Source organism: Pipra filicauda, unplaced genomic scaffold (assembly GCF_003945595.2).
Source record: "Pipra filicauda isolate LSUMZ 115617 unplaced genomic scaffold, ASM394559v2 scaffold46_size3722508_pilon, whole genome shotgun sequence".
Lineage (NCBI taxonomy): Eukaryota > Metazoa > Chordata > Aves > Passeriformes > Pipridae > Pipra > Pipra filicauda.
The window spans coordinates 603,911-619,808 of NW_024104609.1; the positions used below are offsets into that span (position 1 = coordinate 603,911).

The following is a 15,898-nucleotide window of genomic DNA, read 5'->3' on the forward strand; positions in this document are numbered from 1 at the left end:
GAATAATGCCCTGCCAGTTTTAAGTGGCCCCACAGAGCAGATGTACTTTTTGTTTGTCTAAAGGCACTGGCAGCACATTATCCTCTCCTTCATCCCTGTAAACTACACAGTACTGTGAGCAAAGAGCAGCTCTGTTGTCTGAGCCTGTGGATTGAGGGCATGTCGTTCTACTGAGAGCTGATGCTTGGACTGTATAGAAACGTCCTCTGGCTTTTCAGAATGGAGATTTAAAATGTTTTGCACCTGGCTGGAGTGCTATTATAGATTTGCTTTGGGTGTTTTTGTCAGTGTCTCATACTCCTGGAGGACAGGCTGTTGAAAATGCAGCTGTTGGTGTGCAGAGAGGCTCCTTCCATTACTACCACTGGTGAAACTGGTACGAGGTAGAGGAACAAAGAGGGATGCTGCTGAAGACTTCAGCATGAACAAGATCAACTGTCCTCTTCACCAGCAAACTACAGACCTGTAATTTCCTTCAGTCAACTTTCCAAAGTGGCTTTAGTCAAGTATCCCAAGTGGGACTGAGAGTGTGACTATCACATTGTCACTGTGTGACACCATAAGCATTAACGATGAAATGCAGCTCTAGACTGAGAGCTCAAACACACCCACAGAGTTCATTAACTCAGGATTTTAGACATCTTTACCTGGTATAAACGAGTACTTTGCTTGAAATCCCTTTCCTTCCAGCTCCTCATCAGACGTAAACTTGATCCACATAAATCTCCCTGTTGATCTAATTAGCGCAGGACTTTTCAAACCACAGTAACGATTGATGAGAGGGGAGAAACCAAAAGGTCCATCTCGAACCTCCAGATGATCAAACCGACATTCAAATGAGGGTTCTATGTAATAAGGTTCATCAAAGGTCAACTCAATTCTTTGTCGTGGAGCAGCTAGACATAAAAAAATCGAGCAAAAGATTAAATGAAGGTCTAGATAAAAAAACATTAAGACGTGAAATAATGAAGAGACAGGCCTCCAAAACAGCAAGATAAAAAAAAGAGAGTGGAAACTTCTCAAAATATATCTGGCAGTCTGCTACAAAATCTCAGATACACCGTAATAAAAATTTTAAAAATTATTTTGTAAAAGATACTTTTGCATAGAGTTTTACAGGGTTTTTTTGCTGGCCGATCTTCATTGTTGAAAAATTTAATGCAGCACATGTAACATATTAATATATATGCAGAGGTATTCAAACAAGGTTTAGTGTTAAGATATAAATTAAAACCAGTGTTATGCGAAAGCAAAATACACAATATAGGACAAAACAGTGAGGTATGCAGAAAAAAATGGAAAAGAGGAAGATATGAAGAACTACTCACTGGTATATTTCTTAAAGTCCAAATTTGCGGATCCATTGGCAGAAGACAACTTTTATTAGATTATTCAGAGAAGTGTAAAAGCTTCAAATATGTTATTAATGTGCAGGTGGCTAAAGATGTTGGCAAGTTTGAATCAGTGGCAGCCTAATATCAGGATCTGGATCAGACCCCTAAATCCTGATGAGATGCAGCTATGACTGCTTTGAGACTGGACTTTCACATCCACGGCTTTATACTGTGTGAATAACTTTAGTGTTCCTTGCTCTTGGCACCTCTTGAGCTATGTGAACTTCCAGATACTCTCTGGTATCTGGAGTGCCAGCATTAAGGAATCCCACGCTGGCTGCTTTCTCTGAATGCAAAAAGGATTTACTCACGTGTCTCTAACGCTCCGTTCAGACCTTACGCCTTCTTTATACGTGAGTTACACACAGTTGTAGCTGGTTGTGCACACTGGCAGGGGGCTGCAGGAAGCAACAGATCTTGGCTAGAAATTCTAGAGGGCCTTGGCCTCACTCAGGTACCCACAATGTTTCTGTGTCGGGACTGTGAGGAGAGGCTTGGGAGCTGACTCTGTGCCCATGTCAACTGCCTTGTCTGACCCCTGAAGCTGGACAGGCTGGGTGTGTTCTCTGGTGCCCTCACGGTCAGGCAAGACTCAACACTTAAACTGTGCATGTGTACATGCAAAGAGGAGGGTGTCTGTGAACCACCACTATACTGTACAAATAAAAACTCACTGAAACCTATTACTTGAAATATTTCAATTAATTGATATGAATCAGATGATTAAGCTGACTAATATTTTTAGCTGACTTCAGTGGGTTTTGTGGGTGTATTCTAATAAGAGGAAAAATAATTAGAGTGTCTCAAGTTTTGCAGCCTTTATCCAAGATATTCTCATTGGAATGTGGCTTTATTCAAGTTAATGACATTTTTTGTCCTCATCACATTATTTTAATAGTGCCTTCGGCAGTGCTAACAAATCTCTGTATTTTTAGTACAGTGTTATGGCAGTCAGATGTATCTTTTTTATTAATGAAGGACAGCATAACGATTTTCTAACACAGTATGGTCTGAAAATTGTCTTCCTCTTTTGCTGTTTATTATCAGTGATATTAAGATAACAAGCTACAATTTTTATCTTAATAGTTTTGTGTCTTCATAGATTACAGTAGATCTGATGCTGCTTTTTCTGGCTGTGAGGGTATGTCTTATTCCCTACAGCTAATTTTTTAATGTTTGCATTTCTTATTAATTTGTTATTATTACTTCAGAGAGCAAATTTAGGTTCTTGTTCAAGTAAATTTATGCAGAATTTATTATATTACCAGTATGGCTACGCAATACTTCACAGCATTGTAAAATGACACAGCCCTAACAGTTCAAGATTATCCATTTAACAGTAAGATTACAGCATAACAAAACAGAAATACAGCATGTACCTTCTAAGATATAGATGCACTCCTGATTTGGGGGGTACATGTTTGGGTAGTTTGGTGAAGCAAAATGTCCTCCATTGCTCGTCCGTACCCAGTTGTTGCACTGGGTGGGGGGAATGCGATTCACTCCAATATTTTGCCCACCTTAAGCGAAAAAAAAAAGTGATAAAACAAATTTCTTCTGCAAGCATGCAGGTTTGATATTGCAAAAGTAAAACACTGGCGTGACACCCAGCCTATAAAAGAGGACAGTAATTTATTTTGGTTGAAAACCCTCTTCTAAGGTGCCTGTTAATATCTAACTATATCTGGGCAGTTTTAATTTGCAGACCTTTGAGAGGACACCCAATGCTGATACAGGTCTTAGCAGCCTCCAGTAAATTACATCACCTTCCACTGGTATCTTGGCAGCTTCTTGATTTATGGGGGTGAAAACTCTCTCTCCTGCAGAAATTTTCCAAGGAAATTCTGTAGGTGTCAGTTCAAGGAATTCTTCTCCTCTTTTAAGTGTGGGTTAATCTCACATACGAGAAAATAAGGTTTGTGAAATCAATGCCTTCCCCACTCAGCAGTCTTCAAAAATGTTTGGGGGTGGACTATTTGAAAAGCTTGTTGTCAGATACAGAAAACATGAATTCCCATGGTGGTTTCTTTCCCACCTCTATCACCTAAAACCATAGAACTTTAACTAGGTAAGTGAACTTTCAAGTTCTTTGTGACTGGATTGCTTTGTTCATTCAGAAGAAAATGCAGCAAATGGGGGAAAATGGAAAATACTAGAATTCATATTGGTAATCCAAGAGCTATTAATACCTGAACACAAGTACTTTCATTTATATTGCTCAATTAAAAATTACAATACTGTTACATTTTTTGACAGAAGATCATCAAACTAAAATTGTACCTTGTGTCTTCTGTGCAACGGCAATCCCTTCCACTACAAGGATTGTTACCAGCAACACTGACGAGAGAAATTGGACAGGAAAAACATCAGTAATTCATCAAAATTATAGACCATTCTCTGCAGCCCTGATTCATGCAAATCCAAGCATTACTGACCAAAACAACTGAGAACACACAAAACCATGTAATTTCAATTTTAGGAAACCAGTGTAGTCTACAGGCACTGTTGGTTCTTCTTCCAGGTTCTTTATGAAAGTGTATATTAGAATAGCAATTAATTGTCTGGGGGGACTTTAAGAGTATTTTCTAGAGTATCTACTAATTTACAAGCATTTTCTAAAATTACATGGTATCTATTTTCTATAAAACTTTTATATCCTGAAACAAGATGTTTCACTGCTATAATGCATCATATTTATCCTAAAACTCTATTTGCCTAATGTGTGCAAAAAGACTTCTCCAGTTTCCAAGAAATTAATCTGGACCACAGGATTCCCTGCATGGTCTTATCCCTACATGGATTTCAGGAGCACTACTGAATTGTGCTTGCAGGACTGGCTGTTGTGATGCTGCCACAACACCAGGGATTTCTGCAGATGATGTGGTAGTCGAAAATGGGCAGATACAAGTTATAGTGATCTCCTTCCTTCCTTCCTTCCCCTCTCTCCCTCCTTTCCTTCCCTCCCTCCCTTCCTCTCCCTTCTTCCCTCTGGGCTTTTCCTTCCATTTACGTTTTCCCTGCACCCAAGCAGCATCACTATGAACAGCACATATTAAAGATCCCAGATTCCACTATCCATCAGCAATTTTAAAGCAGGCTTAATGTCCAGATTTTCCTAAAATGCTTTGCCATATCAAATTGTTAGGGATTACCGCGAGGGGGAAGGGGAATGAAATGGAGTATATTAATATGCCACTCTTCAAATCTTTCATTTGCTTCCATCTTGAGTATCTCTGCAATTCTGACACATCTCTTACAGAACTAGTTAAGCAGGCCTGGACTCTGCCCTGGACAGAAGCTGGCTGAGGGGAGATAGGATCCAAGTAATAAAATCACAAGTATCATTTAAATTCTGAACAGAGAGCAACTATTACTTTTCCAGTACAGCAACCTGAAGCTATCAGACCAAGTTAGCAGGTAGCATGTTCAAATTAAACAAAGATTTCTTTTTTCTTTTTTTTTCTTCTCCTTTTTTAATGCACGCACTTTGTAACTCATCCCTGAAATAAATTTTATTTCAGAAACCCCTTAAGCCATAAGTTGTTGGAAGACTGGGTTAGTATTTGGGGCAAATATAATTTGCTCTATTTTTATACTCTTTCTGCTTTTGCATCTCTGTGAAAGAAGATACCAGGCTAGATGGACCTTGATTTGACCTGTTATGGCCATTCCCATGTTCTTAATCTAGCTGTCAGACAGGTCTTACCACTGCAGCAAAAGAAAAGAGATTTCAGCAGGAATTTTATTGTCACACTCAAGAAGTTAATTTTATTTTCTCAGTTTTCCCATCTGGTTGCTCAGGTATTTTAGTAGCTCATGTTGAAAAGGCATTTTCTCCATCTGTGATTTTCCTTGTGTTGCTGTAAGACTTTGAGCCCTTCGGAGAGTTCCAGAGTGAGCATGTACTGACTGTGAACTACGATGATCTTGACCCAACTCGTCTACAGGCTCCCATAATGTTGGCATGGATATATTATCTTGGGAAAAGATAAAAGGAATCAAAGTCTGCTCCTGAAAGTGTCCATATAGCATTTGTGTTTTATTATGTATGTCTCTGCTGCCCTTTCTTCTCTCTGCCCATACTGAAACAGGCTGTATTTCATTCTGAGACTTTCCTCACCAACAACTGCTTTTCCCATGTAAGTCAAGTTCATAACTGTGGGTGTTTTCTAAAATACCATATGGGTCTTGCAACAGGTGTTACGTTCCTAGAAGCTTATTTGATTTTTAGGGGTGGATTATGAGATAGTAGGTGAAGACTTAAGTAGTTTTTCAATTTCAATCTTTGCAATAATTCTGCATTTTCACCAGTATTAACACACTGAAAAATATGCTTTTTCACTGTTATTATCCCAGTACAAAGTATCTGTCACTGACCATTGCTGACTCACCCTCCTTCAGGTGAAAGCATCTAGCACCCCATTACTGGTCTTCAGGTTAGGAGTGTTCACTAGTCTTAAAAGCAAATAAACAAATATCTCATCTTTATTAATATGACCGACGTTAGTTTTCAGCTATTTTTAGTTTTTAATATTTCTCATAAAGGTGCTACTATTTCACAATTATTTGCACTTTATTTTTGCAGCTTCTCTGTTTAAACTGTGCAGAGGTCCAAGTTTAAATGCATGAACTGACAACGCATTTGTGCTCCTGCATTTGTACTTGGCCCTAAAAGAGAGAATCTTGATAGTGGTTATAAAGTTATCAGTCTGTTTTCTCTGGGTTTTTCTACACTGGTTGTGGAGCAACAATTCAAAGTTAGCTTTTAAAGTAAATGCAGTTTCCACAATCCTGTGTAAATCATGTGTCAGTATGTTCTATTGAATTCACCTTTCCTGAAGATGTGCTGTGCCCACCCTTGTTTTGCAAGGACCTAGCAAGCTCTGTAGAACTTGCTGTGCCACTCCTCAAAGTGTGAAATGAGCTCGGACTTTTTTTCTTAGAGCAACCAAACACAGAATTATGAGTGAAATAAATACTTTTCTGACTAACAAAATGAATGCAGTCACTTTCAAGCAACTGAAAAATTTGGGAGTTTGTTTTTTATTTAGTACAGCTCTTTACTATGGCTACCACTGTTACTGTATACTTTTTAAAAAAACAAATATCAGTGTGCATCTGTTTATTTGTGTGATTGTACTGATAGCAACAATGTAAGAATAGATGTTCAGCTACACTAACCATTGATTTCCCTTCTTGCTGATGTGGATAAAGAAACAAGCCCCCTAAAATGACTTCAGAAAATCTGGATGGCTTTCTCTAAAGCCTGTGCCATTTCTATAAATAGTCCAGAGCTGTGTATGTGTGTGTAAGTGCAAACAACAGTGCATATTCCTTGCAGAACCGCATGGATATGCAGGCAACTGCAGAAGATAAATGGGCTGAATATTTGCCTTAATGTCTTCCTTTTGTCATGTTGTATGGATGAGTGGAAATAGTAAGTATGGGCCACCTTCTCTTTGTTCCCTGCCCTCTGCAGTCTTAATCTCTTCCACCTCTTTCTTACCCTTCCCTGGCAATGCCCATCCTTCTCATGCTCTCAACAAACCCTGAAGATATATTCAGAGCAGTCCACGTAGCAAAGGTTTCAGGGTCTTCCTTTGCCATTACTTTTATCCTGGGTGACAGTATGACAAAGGAAGGAGGTGTCTCTGACTAATAGTCTGGATGTGTGCTGTCCTTATCTCTGTGACATTGCTCCAAAAGAGGTGCAGAGGACTTACCTTCTTCCAGAGAGTACTGGGCAGGGATGCCTGAGGTGGTATTGCCTTAAACTGTGTGCATTTACATCCCACATAATGTGGGATAGCAAACAGGAGTCTGGGGGCTGAAAACAAGGCCTATCAATATTCAGGATGAAAGGAAAAGAAAGAAGGGGGGGGAAAATCAGTCAGATATTTTTAGACCTTTCAGACTGTTTCCATTAACCCATTTTTGTGAGCATTTTAAAAACAACAAAGCAATCATTTGGTGTCCTAAATCCATACCACTTCCTGGAAAAATAATTTTGAGTCCCAAAGGCTAATTTGGACAATACAAGTCTGTAAGAAGGAAGATGTCTAGGGAAGAGACAAATCCTGTAGGATGGTGCAGTGGAGAGCCAGTGCTGAACCAGTGTCCTGGTACTGCACGCAGGGACACAGACACAACAATTAGAACAGACATGAGAGACTGAACTACTCACTAAGAGTCTTGTAGCACGTCCAGAAGGATGAAGAATGATCTTATAATTTCTGATAAACTGAAATTCAAACAGTTATAATGGACATGAACTTACAATGGGACAGAGTATTCCTCTGCTCCTTTTTTCCCCTTTTAAAGTCTCCTACATCTCTCACTGACATGACTATTCTTCAGTGCAGATGAAAGACAGGTCTAGACTTAACTCCACAGTGTATTATGGCACAGGAACCACAACTAGTGAGTCAAAATGCCACTTGAACATGCCTTGGCAATGTAAACAACAGCACACAGAGTGCAGCACTGCATGACTGCATTGATTACCAAAGGGATGGAAGGGGAGGTCTGATTGTGCTGTTTCTAATGGAGGAGTGTGGTGAGAATTTTCTAAAGGACACAGATATTGGAGGCTGATCTTATGAACTTAAGATACTTCATTGGTAAATATTATAAAGGTTAGTGCTTCTGCACCTTATACTGAGCTTCTACTTCATGATATGTACCCTGTAGAAGAGGCCATCATGCAGCCAACAGCAGCACACACATTGAGGCAGACAGATTAAAAGGGGCTTCTTTTATTCACGAATCTGGTATTTGCTACAAGCTTGTATTTCATGAATTCTGGTGCATACTTTTGTACTACCATTTAAAGCTCTCACAGTTTTTACCTGTGTGAACATGAACTAGGAATAAAGAAAAAGCAGTAAGCTTCTGTCTCTGCTTTTACAAGAATGGATTTTTCATTTTCTTCACTTCTTTGCATGAAATATTTTAGATCACATAGCCTGCAGACAGCTGTATAAATTCTGAAGAGTGAAGACACTAACCATACATTGCAAGTTCTTACTATTCTGTTGTTGAAGTAGGCTTATGGAATAATATAAACGAAGCTCCTGAACTGCTGTAATAAACCATGCAATGTTTGCAGGACTCAAGATTTTGTTGGCATTTCTTAAAATTTTCTGAAATAAATCTAAGCTGAAAAAAAAGTCAATTTTTGTATTGAAGTATATACAGAGAGGTTCGTATATGTGTGGCTTCTATTTCTCTTTAAAAATGAGAATAATATAGTTAGTTTTATAGTAAACGGGTCCTCAACTCAATATTGAGAAATCAGTGTGTTGCTTAAAAAAGAAGTGCTTTAGGCTGTAAATCTGACATATGCTTGTACTTTCTGGCAAGATGCATTTCTCAGATTTCATGGGATACAGTAGTGCTCTGAGCTCCCTCTGATATGTCTTTCCTCTCTCTTTCTGCATGCTCTAGGGATCTTCACACACACAGAAAACAGACTACATTTGCTGTGTGGCTCTGAGAGCAGTGTCTGTCTTCAGTGATGACAATGGGGGATCTATGCATGCAGGGCAAGCTGAACATCAAACTGGGGAGCAGTCAGGCACAACTGAGAAACAGAGGGAAAAATTCCACCAATTTTTCAAATAAAGACTTAATCGTTTGGAGTATTACACATTCTTAGTGCAGTGGTAGTCAGAATCCCAGGGATAAAGATGACAGACCTTGCTTTAAGCAGGATTCCTTGTATCCCTCTGCTGTACTCCCTGGATTAGGCAGCACCTTGTATACATATAGATGGTAATTGGCAACACACAGGTCATGCATGTTGGAAAACCCTGCCAGGATGCCTCTGCTTCTTTCTGGCAGATACAGCCTAGAGTAACAAATGCTGATCTTAATTATATACACTGTGTTTTGCCTTATGGGAATGAATCCTTTTCTGTGTACTGTTCTCAAACCTAGCTCCTAATTTGCCCCATGTGCTAAAATTAGAGTTATTTTCAGTAACTGCTCATCACAGCATTCCAGCTTTTATATCCTTGTTTCAATTCACATGTGTCTAAACATTAACATTAGCTATTAATGTGTTGGGGACATTTGTGATATCATATCCTATCTTATTATCTGGCCCAGATTACATGTACAACACAAATTACTCATGGTTTGGTTGCTTTTAAGAACTCTGATCAAGGATGAGTTGCTGCAGAAATTCAAAGTGATTGACTGCTGGGTGGTCTTGTAAAGAATTTGTGCAATTTGGACAGACAGGAAAGTGTCCAGACACTTTGGATCCTACATAATTCTGTGTGGATGGTCATCTCCTTTTCTTTTAAAAAGCTTATTAACTGCATTTCGGATTCAAGCCATTTTTAGCTCAGAAACATGAACTGTAAATTCCAAGGAATGAGATTTTTCTCTCTCTTCCTAGCACTTGGTGATGTTTGTTAATTGACAAAAGGAATAGTGGATTGCATCTGTTGCTGCTTCTTTTTTTAGGCAAACAATTCTATTGCTGAGGATGAAAACACAGGAATTTTTGAATCCAATTACAGTTCATAGTCTGAATATATTCCCTAATCTATTGTGGTCTCAACAGGACATTTGCAGATTGGTAAAATGAGTATCAAAGAGCAGTTAAGGTGGCTGCCTACAACTTATCCTATTAACAGCTCCAGTGATTTCCTCATATTGGAATATACTGCAGGATTGCCACAGAATAAAGCAGCAGAGATGAAGGTATGCATCCAGCAAGACATATTTTAGCTGGGTTTAAATCTTACCCAGAGCATGCGAGCGGAGCTGCCAACCTGTTTTTAATCCTCCTCACAAAAGCTGGATAGCAGGAGTGGGCTTCACCAGCTATTAACAGTGACTCCAGCGCCTTCTAAGATCCAAATCTTGTTAGCCATTAGCTGCCAGCAGGATATCTGAATGCACTCAGGTCTATTCTCAGTTATAACAGTTTCATCTCACTCCAGCTGTTTCCAGTAGGGATTCCTCTCTTTAAGATTGCCAGAGAAACAAATTGGGACTCTGTATCTCTGCAGAGAAACCAGGTTAACTGATTCAGGAAGTAACTGCAGTTCTCCCACATCCCTTTGATAAAAATCATCTCCAGAACAATTCATGCTTGGATGGATCTGTGACAGTCCCCTCTAGGTTAGCTCAAAACATTTAACATTTCTGATCCTGTCCTCCATTAGAAATGTATAAGCAGCTGTGGGCTGCTTCATTTTACCAGTTGCTCCACATCCTGTTAGTTATAATCCATCCCTGGGTCTGTCTGCCAGCAAAACTTCTGCCAGAAGAATGATAGCTTTCATTTTTAAAATAGAAGCTTTCCTTTTTATATGGAAGATCTTTTTTTTTTCATCTCCAAGATGTGTGCAGCAAGAGACTGATGAGAAGGCTGCATGTGCAAACCATGCTGATGAGGGGTTTAAAAAACCTTATTAAAATATATACACTGACTTCAAGTTCAGATGATTTCCCTGTAGCTGACAGAACTGATCCTGCTGTACATGACTATTCTGAACACACCTTTCCAAGAGACAACTTACTCCTAGAGCACTTGGATAGTGATACTCTGGACTTAAAAACTCATCAGACTGTACCAGACTTCTTCATCTTCTTTATTATCAATATAGTGTATTTTTCAGAGGAAATCTTCTCAGGAATGTCTATTATGAAATTAATATTAAAAGTTCTGCTGTCTGCTGTCATGTCTGGCAACAATTTATGTACACGGTATAATTAATTTTTTTTCTACCTCCTCACTCTCAGTCCCTTAAAAAGAGGCTTCTCTGTGTTCACCAATTTTACTGTATGCTAAAGAAGGAGGTTTTGGAGGTTTGTTAACATATTGGCCGTCCTTTTCTGCTGCATAGTGGGGTTTGTGATAACAGAAAATGGAGTGAAGCACAAAGATAAGCTAAAAGAAATGTGGATTTTTTTCATTAAAAGTTACCTGCTGGTTTTTTGTGGAAAAATTTACACTCCCCAACCCCCATCTCTTGCAGTATTGGAGGTGGCAGTTGCCAGTCATATATTGAGAGGGAGCAAGCTATTTAAAGGTAGCAAGCTGTTTAAGTTGTCCTAGACTGTAAGTGCTTCATTATTTAAACTAACAAATTGGAGTATACAAGGCACAAAGGCAGCAAGCTTCCTTGCAGCACTAGAACCCCAACTTGAATCCAAGACATCATAATTAAAATTTTATTTCAGTCCAGATGGGTTATACATCAAGTGATGGATTTGTTTTGTATGTAAACTCTGTGTACAAGAGTATGTGCAATTATCAGCTCTCTTCATTCCTGCAATGAATTACACTGTGACATTCTGACAGGTTCATAAAAGATGAATAGCTTATAATGTTTCACTTTGGGGGTAATTTTTCTGTCTAATCTCTCCCTGTGAATTAAACCTTAGGGAAGACACTGGAGATCTTAACTTTTTCATTACCTAGGGATACATAATTCAGCAGCTCCTTTAGCTTCAATCCCATGTTATTCTGTACTCCAGCTACAGCCATATACCTGATTTATACACTGAAACTTTCTACTAATATCAATGTAATTATAACCAACTTGTTCTGTACAATTTTAGCAGTCATGGTCAACTATCTCTTAGGAAAACTAGGGAGTTAATGTTTTTGAAGTCATGCTGCTGAGTGGTGCATTTTGGATATTAAGTTTGTACGTGTATTAGGAGCAACACATAATACACACCACCAAATACTCTCCTTTTTGAATCCTATTCCACAGTTAAACTTTACTTACTTCCACTTAACTCCTTACCAGTGCCAGCAGTTTGGTGCTTCACTTTTCTCCCAGTGCAGCAGAAAAGGCTGCAAGTAGATACTGTTTATAACGTAAAAAATGAAATTCTGACTTGCACTTGATACTGCCCTCATTAGGGTCACTTCAGCCTCTTCAGTCAGTACTTTGCCTTTGGTTTCAATGAACAAATTGTGAAATTATTAACAGATTTTTAATTTTTTTTTTCTCTGCTTGTTTTAGCTTTTTGGGTCATCATTTTGATTTTGGAAAGAGGTGGCCATAATTTCTAGCTGTTGTGTGGAAGAAAGCATTACTTCTTAACACTACTTGTTTGTGAGAAATTAACTGTTAAAATCACGCCAAAATGCAAATGAGGAGGCTGAGCAGAATGGCAGGAGGTTAATAATAGTAGTCCACATCCTTGCAACCTGGCAAAAGTTGGAAATAATTCTGTAGCCCATTGGAAGTTTGCAAATGCTGACTTTCCAGAAGTAGCAATAATTTGTTCTAGCCCTGGCTGCTTGTTGAATTATTGGGTCAGAAACTACAGAATTCTCTTTTTAGAGAGAATATTTTCCTTTTTTTAGCTTTTTAAATTAATTCAACTGTATTAGCTGAAATAGTCCAAAACTAATGTACAGTAAGGATTTAGCTTATGGTTTTTAGGGGTTTTTAACCAGATAACAGCATAAGGAAATGCAAGAGGGAGCATATTTGAAGAATGGGAACAAGTGCTTAGCAAACACATTTTAGAGGAATACCAGATTTGAGGAAATCCAAGGTGGGTATATTTACTTCAAAAGCGTAACAGGAACACAGCTTTATCAAGAAAGCAGCTACTTTTCTCTCTTACAAAGTAGAGGGTTATAGTGGTTTATTACTGTAGAGCAGGTGAATTTTCCAGGGCTCAGGGAACAACTCTAATGTGTTTAAAATCTCAATGAGAACTGAAGACAGGAGGAAAAGGCTTTGTCTTTCAACAACCCAAATGCAGCAAAGCTCCTTGGCCTCCAGGAGGTTACAGACACCACTGAGAAAGCAGGTGGGCACTGGCTGGGCTCCACTTAGCAAAACCTGCAGCCACTGCAACCTCAGAGCTGCTGTGCTCCACCATCGCTGCCACTCAGCACTACTGCCTGGGAGATCTGGGTGAGAGCAAATAATCCATGTAAGATGATGGGATTCAGGATATGACTTTTAAAAGTTTTGCTGAATACTATGGACAGAGATAGGAAGACTGACATTGAGATGTTCATTTAAATCAGCCCTTATTATTGATAGCTGAGGAAGAACATAAGAGTAGTTTTGAACAAGCTTAATATGAGAAATTTGAGTTGCCATGAAGTATGACGGGCTCTTTTCTGCCCTGAGGTTATACAGTCACAAAATATAACCTCTGTGGATGACACAAGCGTAGATATGCATTCCATACTAAGAACAGATGACTAAACTGTTTCTAAGTATTACTGAAATGTGACTTTTCATGATGTATTGAGCTCATGGTACTTTGTACGTGGTGTAGCAGAACTCCCCCAGTTCTGCACACAAAGCTATTTGTATGCAGAAAGAAAATTAAAAATTACTGCCACTGTAGGTAGAGCTTCCACGCAAAATTTAAGATGCAACTTGTGATATAAGGAGGGTTACTTTGAATTCTATTCCCAACAGTCTCCTTTTGGGATTAAATCTGTATGTCTGTCTACAGGAATACATTTTTTTGTTTCTGACGAGGTGTAATAATCGGAATATGTGACGACTTTTAGTGAAGCAGAGATAAAAGGCAGTGCATGATGCTAAGTAATGATAGGTTGTTTCTGTAGTCATAGCAAGGGATGCATTTAGAATACTAACAGCTTATTGACTAATGGCTTTGTGCAATTTATAGATTATGAATAACACAAAAAACTTCCTGCAGGGGGACTTTTTACCTGGACACTAGTGTGATTATAAAAAATAAAATATATAGGTCTGTTCAGGAGAAAACCTGAACAGTCAAATTTGTGGCAAACACAAGTTTCTGAAATGTGATTAAATCTGCATATCTAGAAAGTATTTAAGCAGTAGATATGTCATATAGTGGTTTAGACTATTTAAATATGTTACTTAAAAGAGGCAGTAGTAAAAAACATCAAAATGCCTTGTCTTCCCCATATAAGCCCTATGTTCCTATGTTGTCTAAACTCAGGGGATGGTTAACACCTATATAGAGAGCCAGACATTTATTGAGAGCAAGTAACTTCTGTCTCTCAGTTATTATGCTAATAAATGAAAAATATTTATTTAAACCTAAAGACATACATCCTTCAGTTCAGGAACATGGGATTTTCTGGGCCATGAAAACATTCTGGATTTGAAACAGACTTCTTTACAACTTTCATACCGTGGGAAGACATCAATCCATAATCAAAACAGTTCTCCACCCTGCAGTAATGCCTTGTTGGCTTCAATAATGCAAACGGTCGCGCCAAAATTTCCTAACAGAATAATTTAATAATAATAATCTTAACAAAAAATAGACTTGCATCACTATCAAGTCTGCTACTGCTCAAGTAGATACAGAATGCTAGAAATAACCCCTTGAGGCACAACGTTAACTGCCACATCCAGCTTTATTTTCTAACAGAAAGCCCTCGCCCATTGTCGAGCTGTATAAATAACAGCACAGACAAAAGAAATGCTCGGATGAGGAGCCTTCCTCAGTTGTTTACCTCTGAACCGAAAGAAGTTAGAAACAAGATTTAAAAGCTTCAAGAAGAAAAGCACAGGTCAATACCGGTCAGGCAGCAGCCTGTGACTCAGGTGGCGACTGATTTTGTGAAAACCTTGCTGAAAACAGATCTTGCTCCCGATAACAAGTGTGATAAGCTGATCACTGCTGGGCAGCTCGTTAGGAGAGTTCCGAAAGCAGAAAGAGTATTTTTACAGTGAACAGACCGGAACGCAGGATGCTGTTGGTGCGTCTGGGTAATATACGAGGCACTGGGGCAGGGTCGCTGCCCCTTTGACCCACGTTCCTGCAGGCTGGGACCCCCCCCCCCAGAGGTACCGAGGTGTCCCCAGCGGGGCCGGAGCAGCCTGGGATGGGAGCGGGGCCCCGGCCCAACCCGCGATGGGCTCCCGGCAGCGCCCGCCCCAGCGCCGAACCCCGAACCGCCGCAGCGCTGGGGCAGAGGGGGAGCGGGACCGGGGCCGCCCCGCACCAACACGGGGCCGAGACCCGCGGCCGCCCCGCAGGGACGCGGTGCGGGGCTCGGGCAGCTGCTCGGGCGGAGCAGCCCCGGCAGGAGCAGCAGCGGGGCGGCCGCCCCGGCGCAGCCCCCAAGCCCTCGCTCCAAAGTTTCCGCCGGCGCTCGGCGGGGGCAGCGCGGGGCAGCCGAGGGGGCGGGCGGCTCCGGGGGTACCGCGGCTCCCGCTCCCAGCAGCTGCTCCCGCGGAGGGCGCCACGCCGCCCGCGGCTCCTACCTTCGAGCACGGAGCAGAGTTTGTGCAGGGCCATTGTCTCCCGGCGGCGATCGGCGGCGATCAGCGGCGCTCCATGGCCGCGGCGGGGCCCCCCGCGAGGGCGCTGTGCCCGCGGCTCCCGCTCGGCCCCCGCCCGCCCGCGGCCATGCCCGGCGCCCCCGCGGGGCGCGCTCCGCCCGCGCCGCCCGAGCGCGGAGCCGCCGCCGCGCTCAGTCCCATCGAGAGCGGGGCGCGGGGGTCTCCGTCGGGGCGGGCCCGCCCCGGGGGGCTCCCCGCCAGGCGCTGCGA

At 40.8% G+C, this 15,898-nt stretch overlaps 1 protein-coding gene across 1 annotated transcript in view; it reads right to left on the reverse strand.

Moving 5' to 3' along the window:
• The window catches only part of NETO2 (neuropilin and tolloid like 2), a 28,883-nt gene extending 13,192 nt beyond the window's left edge, over positions 1-15,691 (reverse strand). Inside the window, exons 1-4 of the mRNA XM_027732817.2 lie at positions 15,611-15,691; positions 3,675-3,731; positions 2,774-2,914; positions 648-896 (exon numbers count right to left, since the gene is read on the reverse strand). Coding sequence (XP_027588618.1) covers positions 648-896; positions 2,774-2,914; positions 3,675-3,731; positions 15,611-15,644 — 481 coding nt within the window. The 5' untranslated portion in view covers positions 15,645-15,691. The remainder of the gene's footprint in view (positions 1-647; positions 897-2,773; positions 2,915-3,674; positions 3,732-15,610) is intronic.
• Positions 15,692-15,898: the final 207 nt, after the last annotated feature.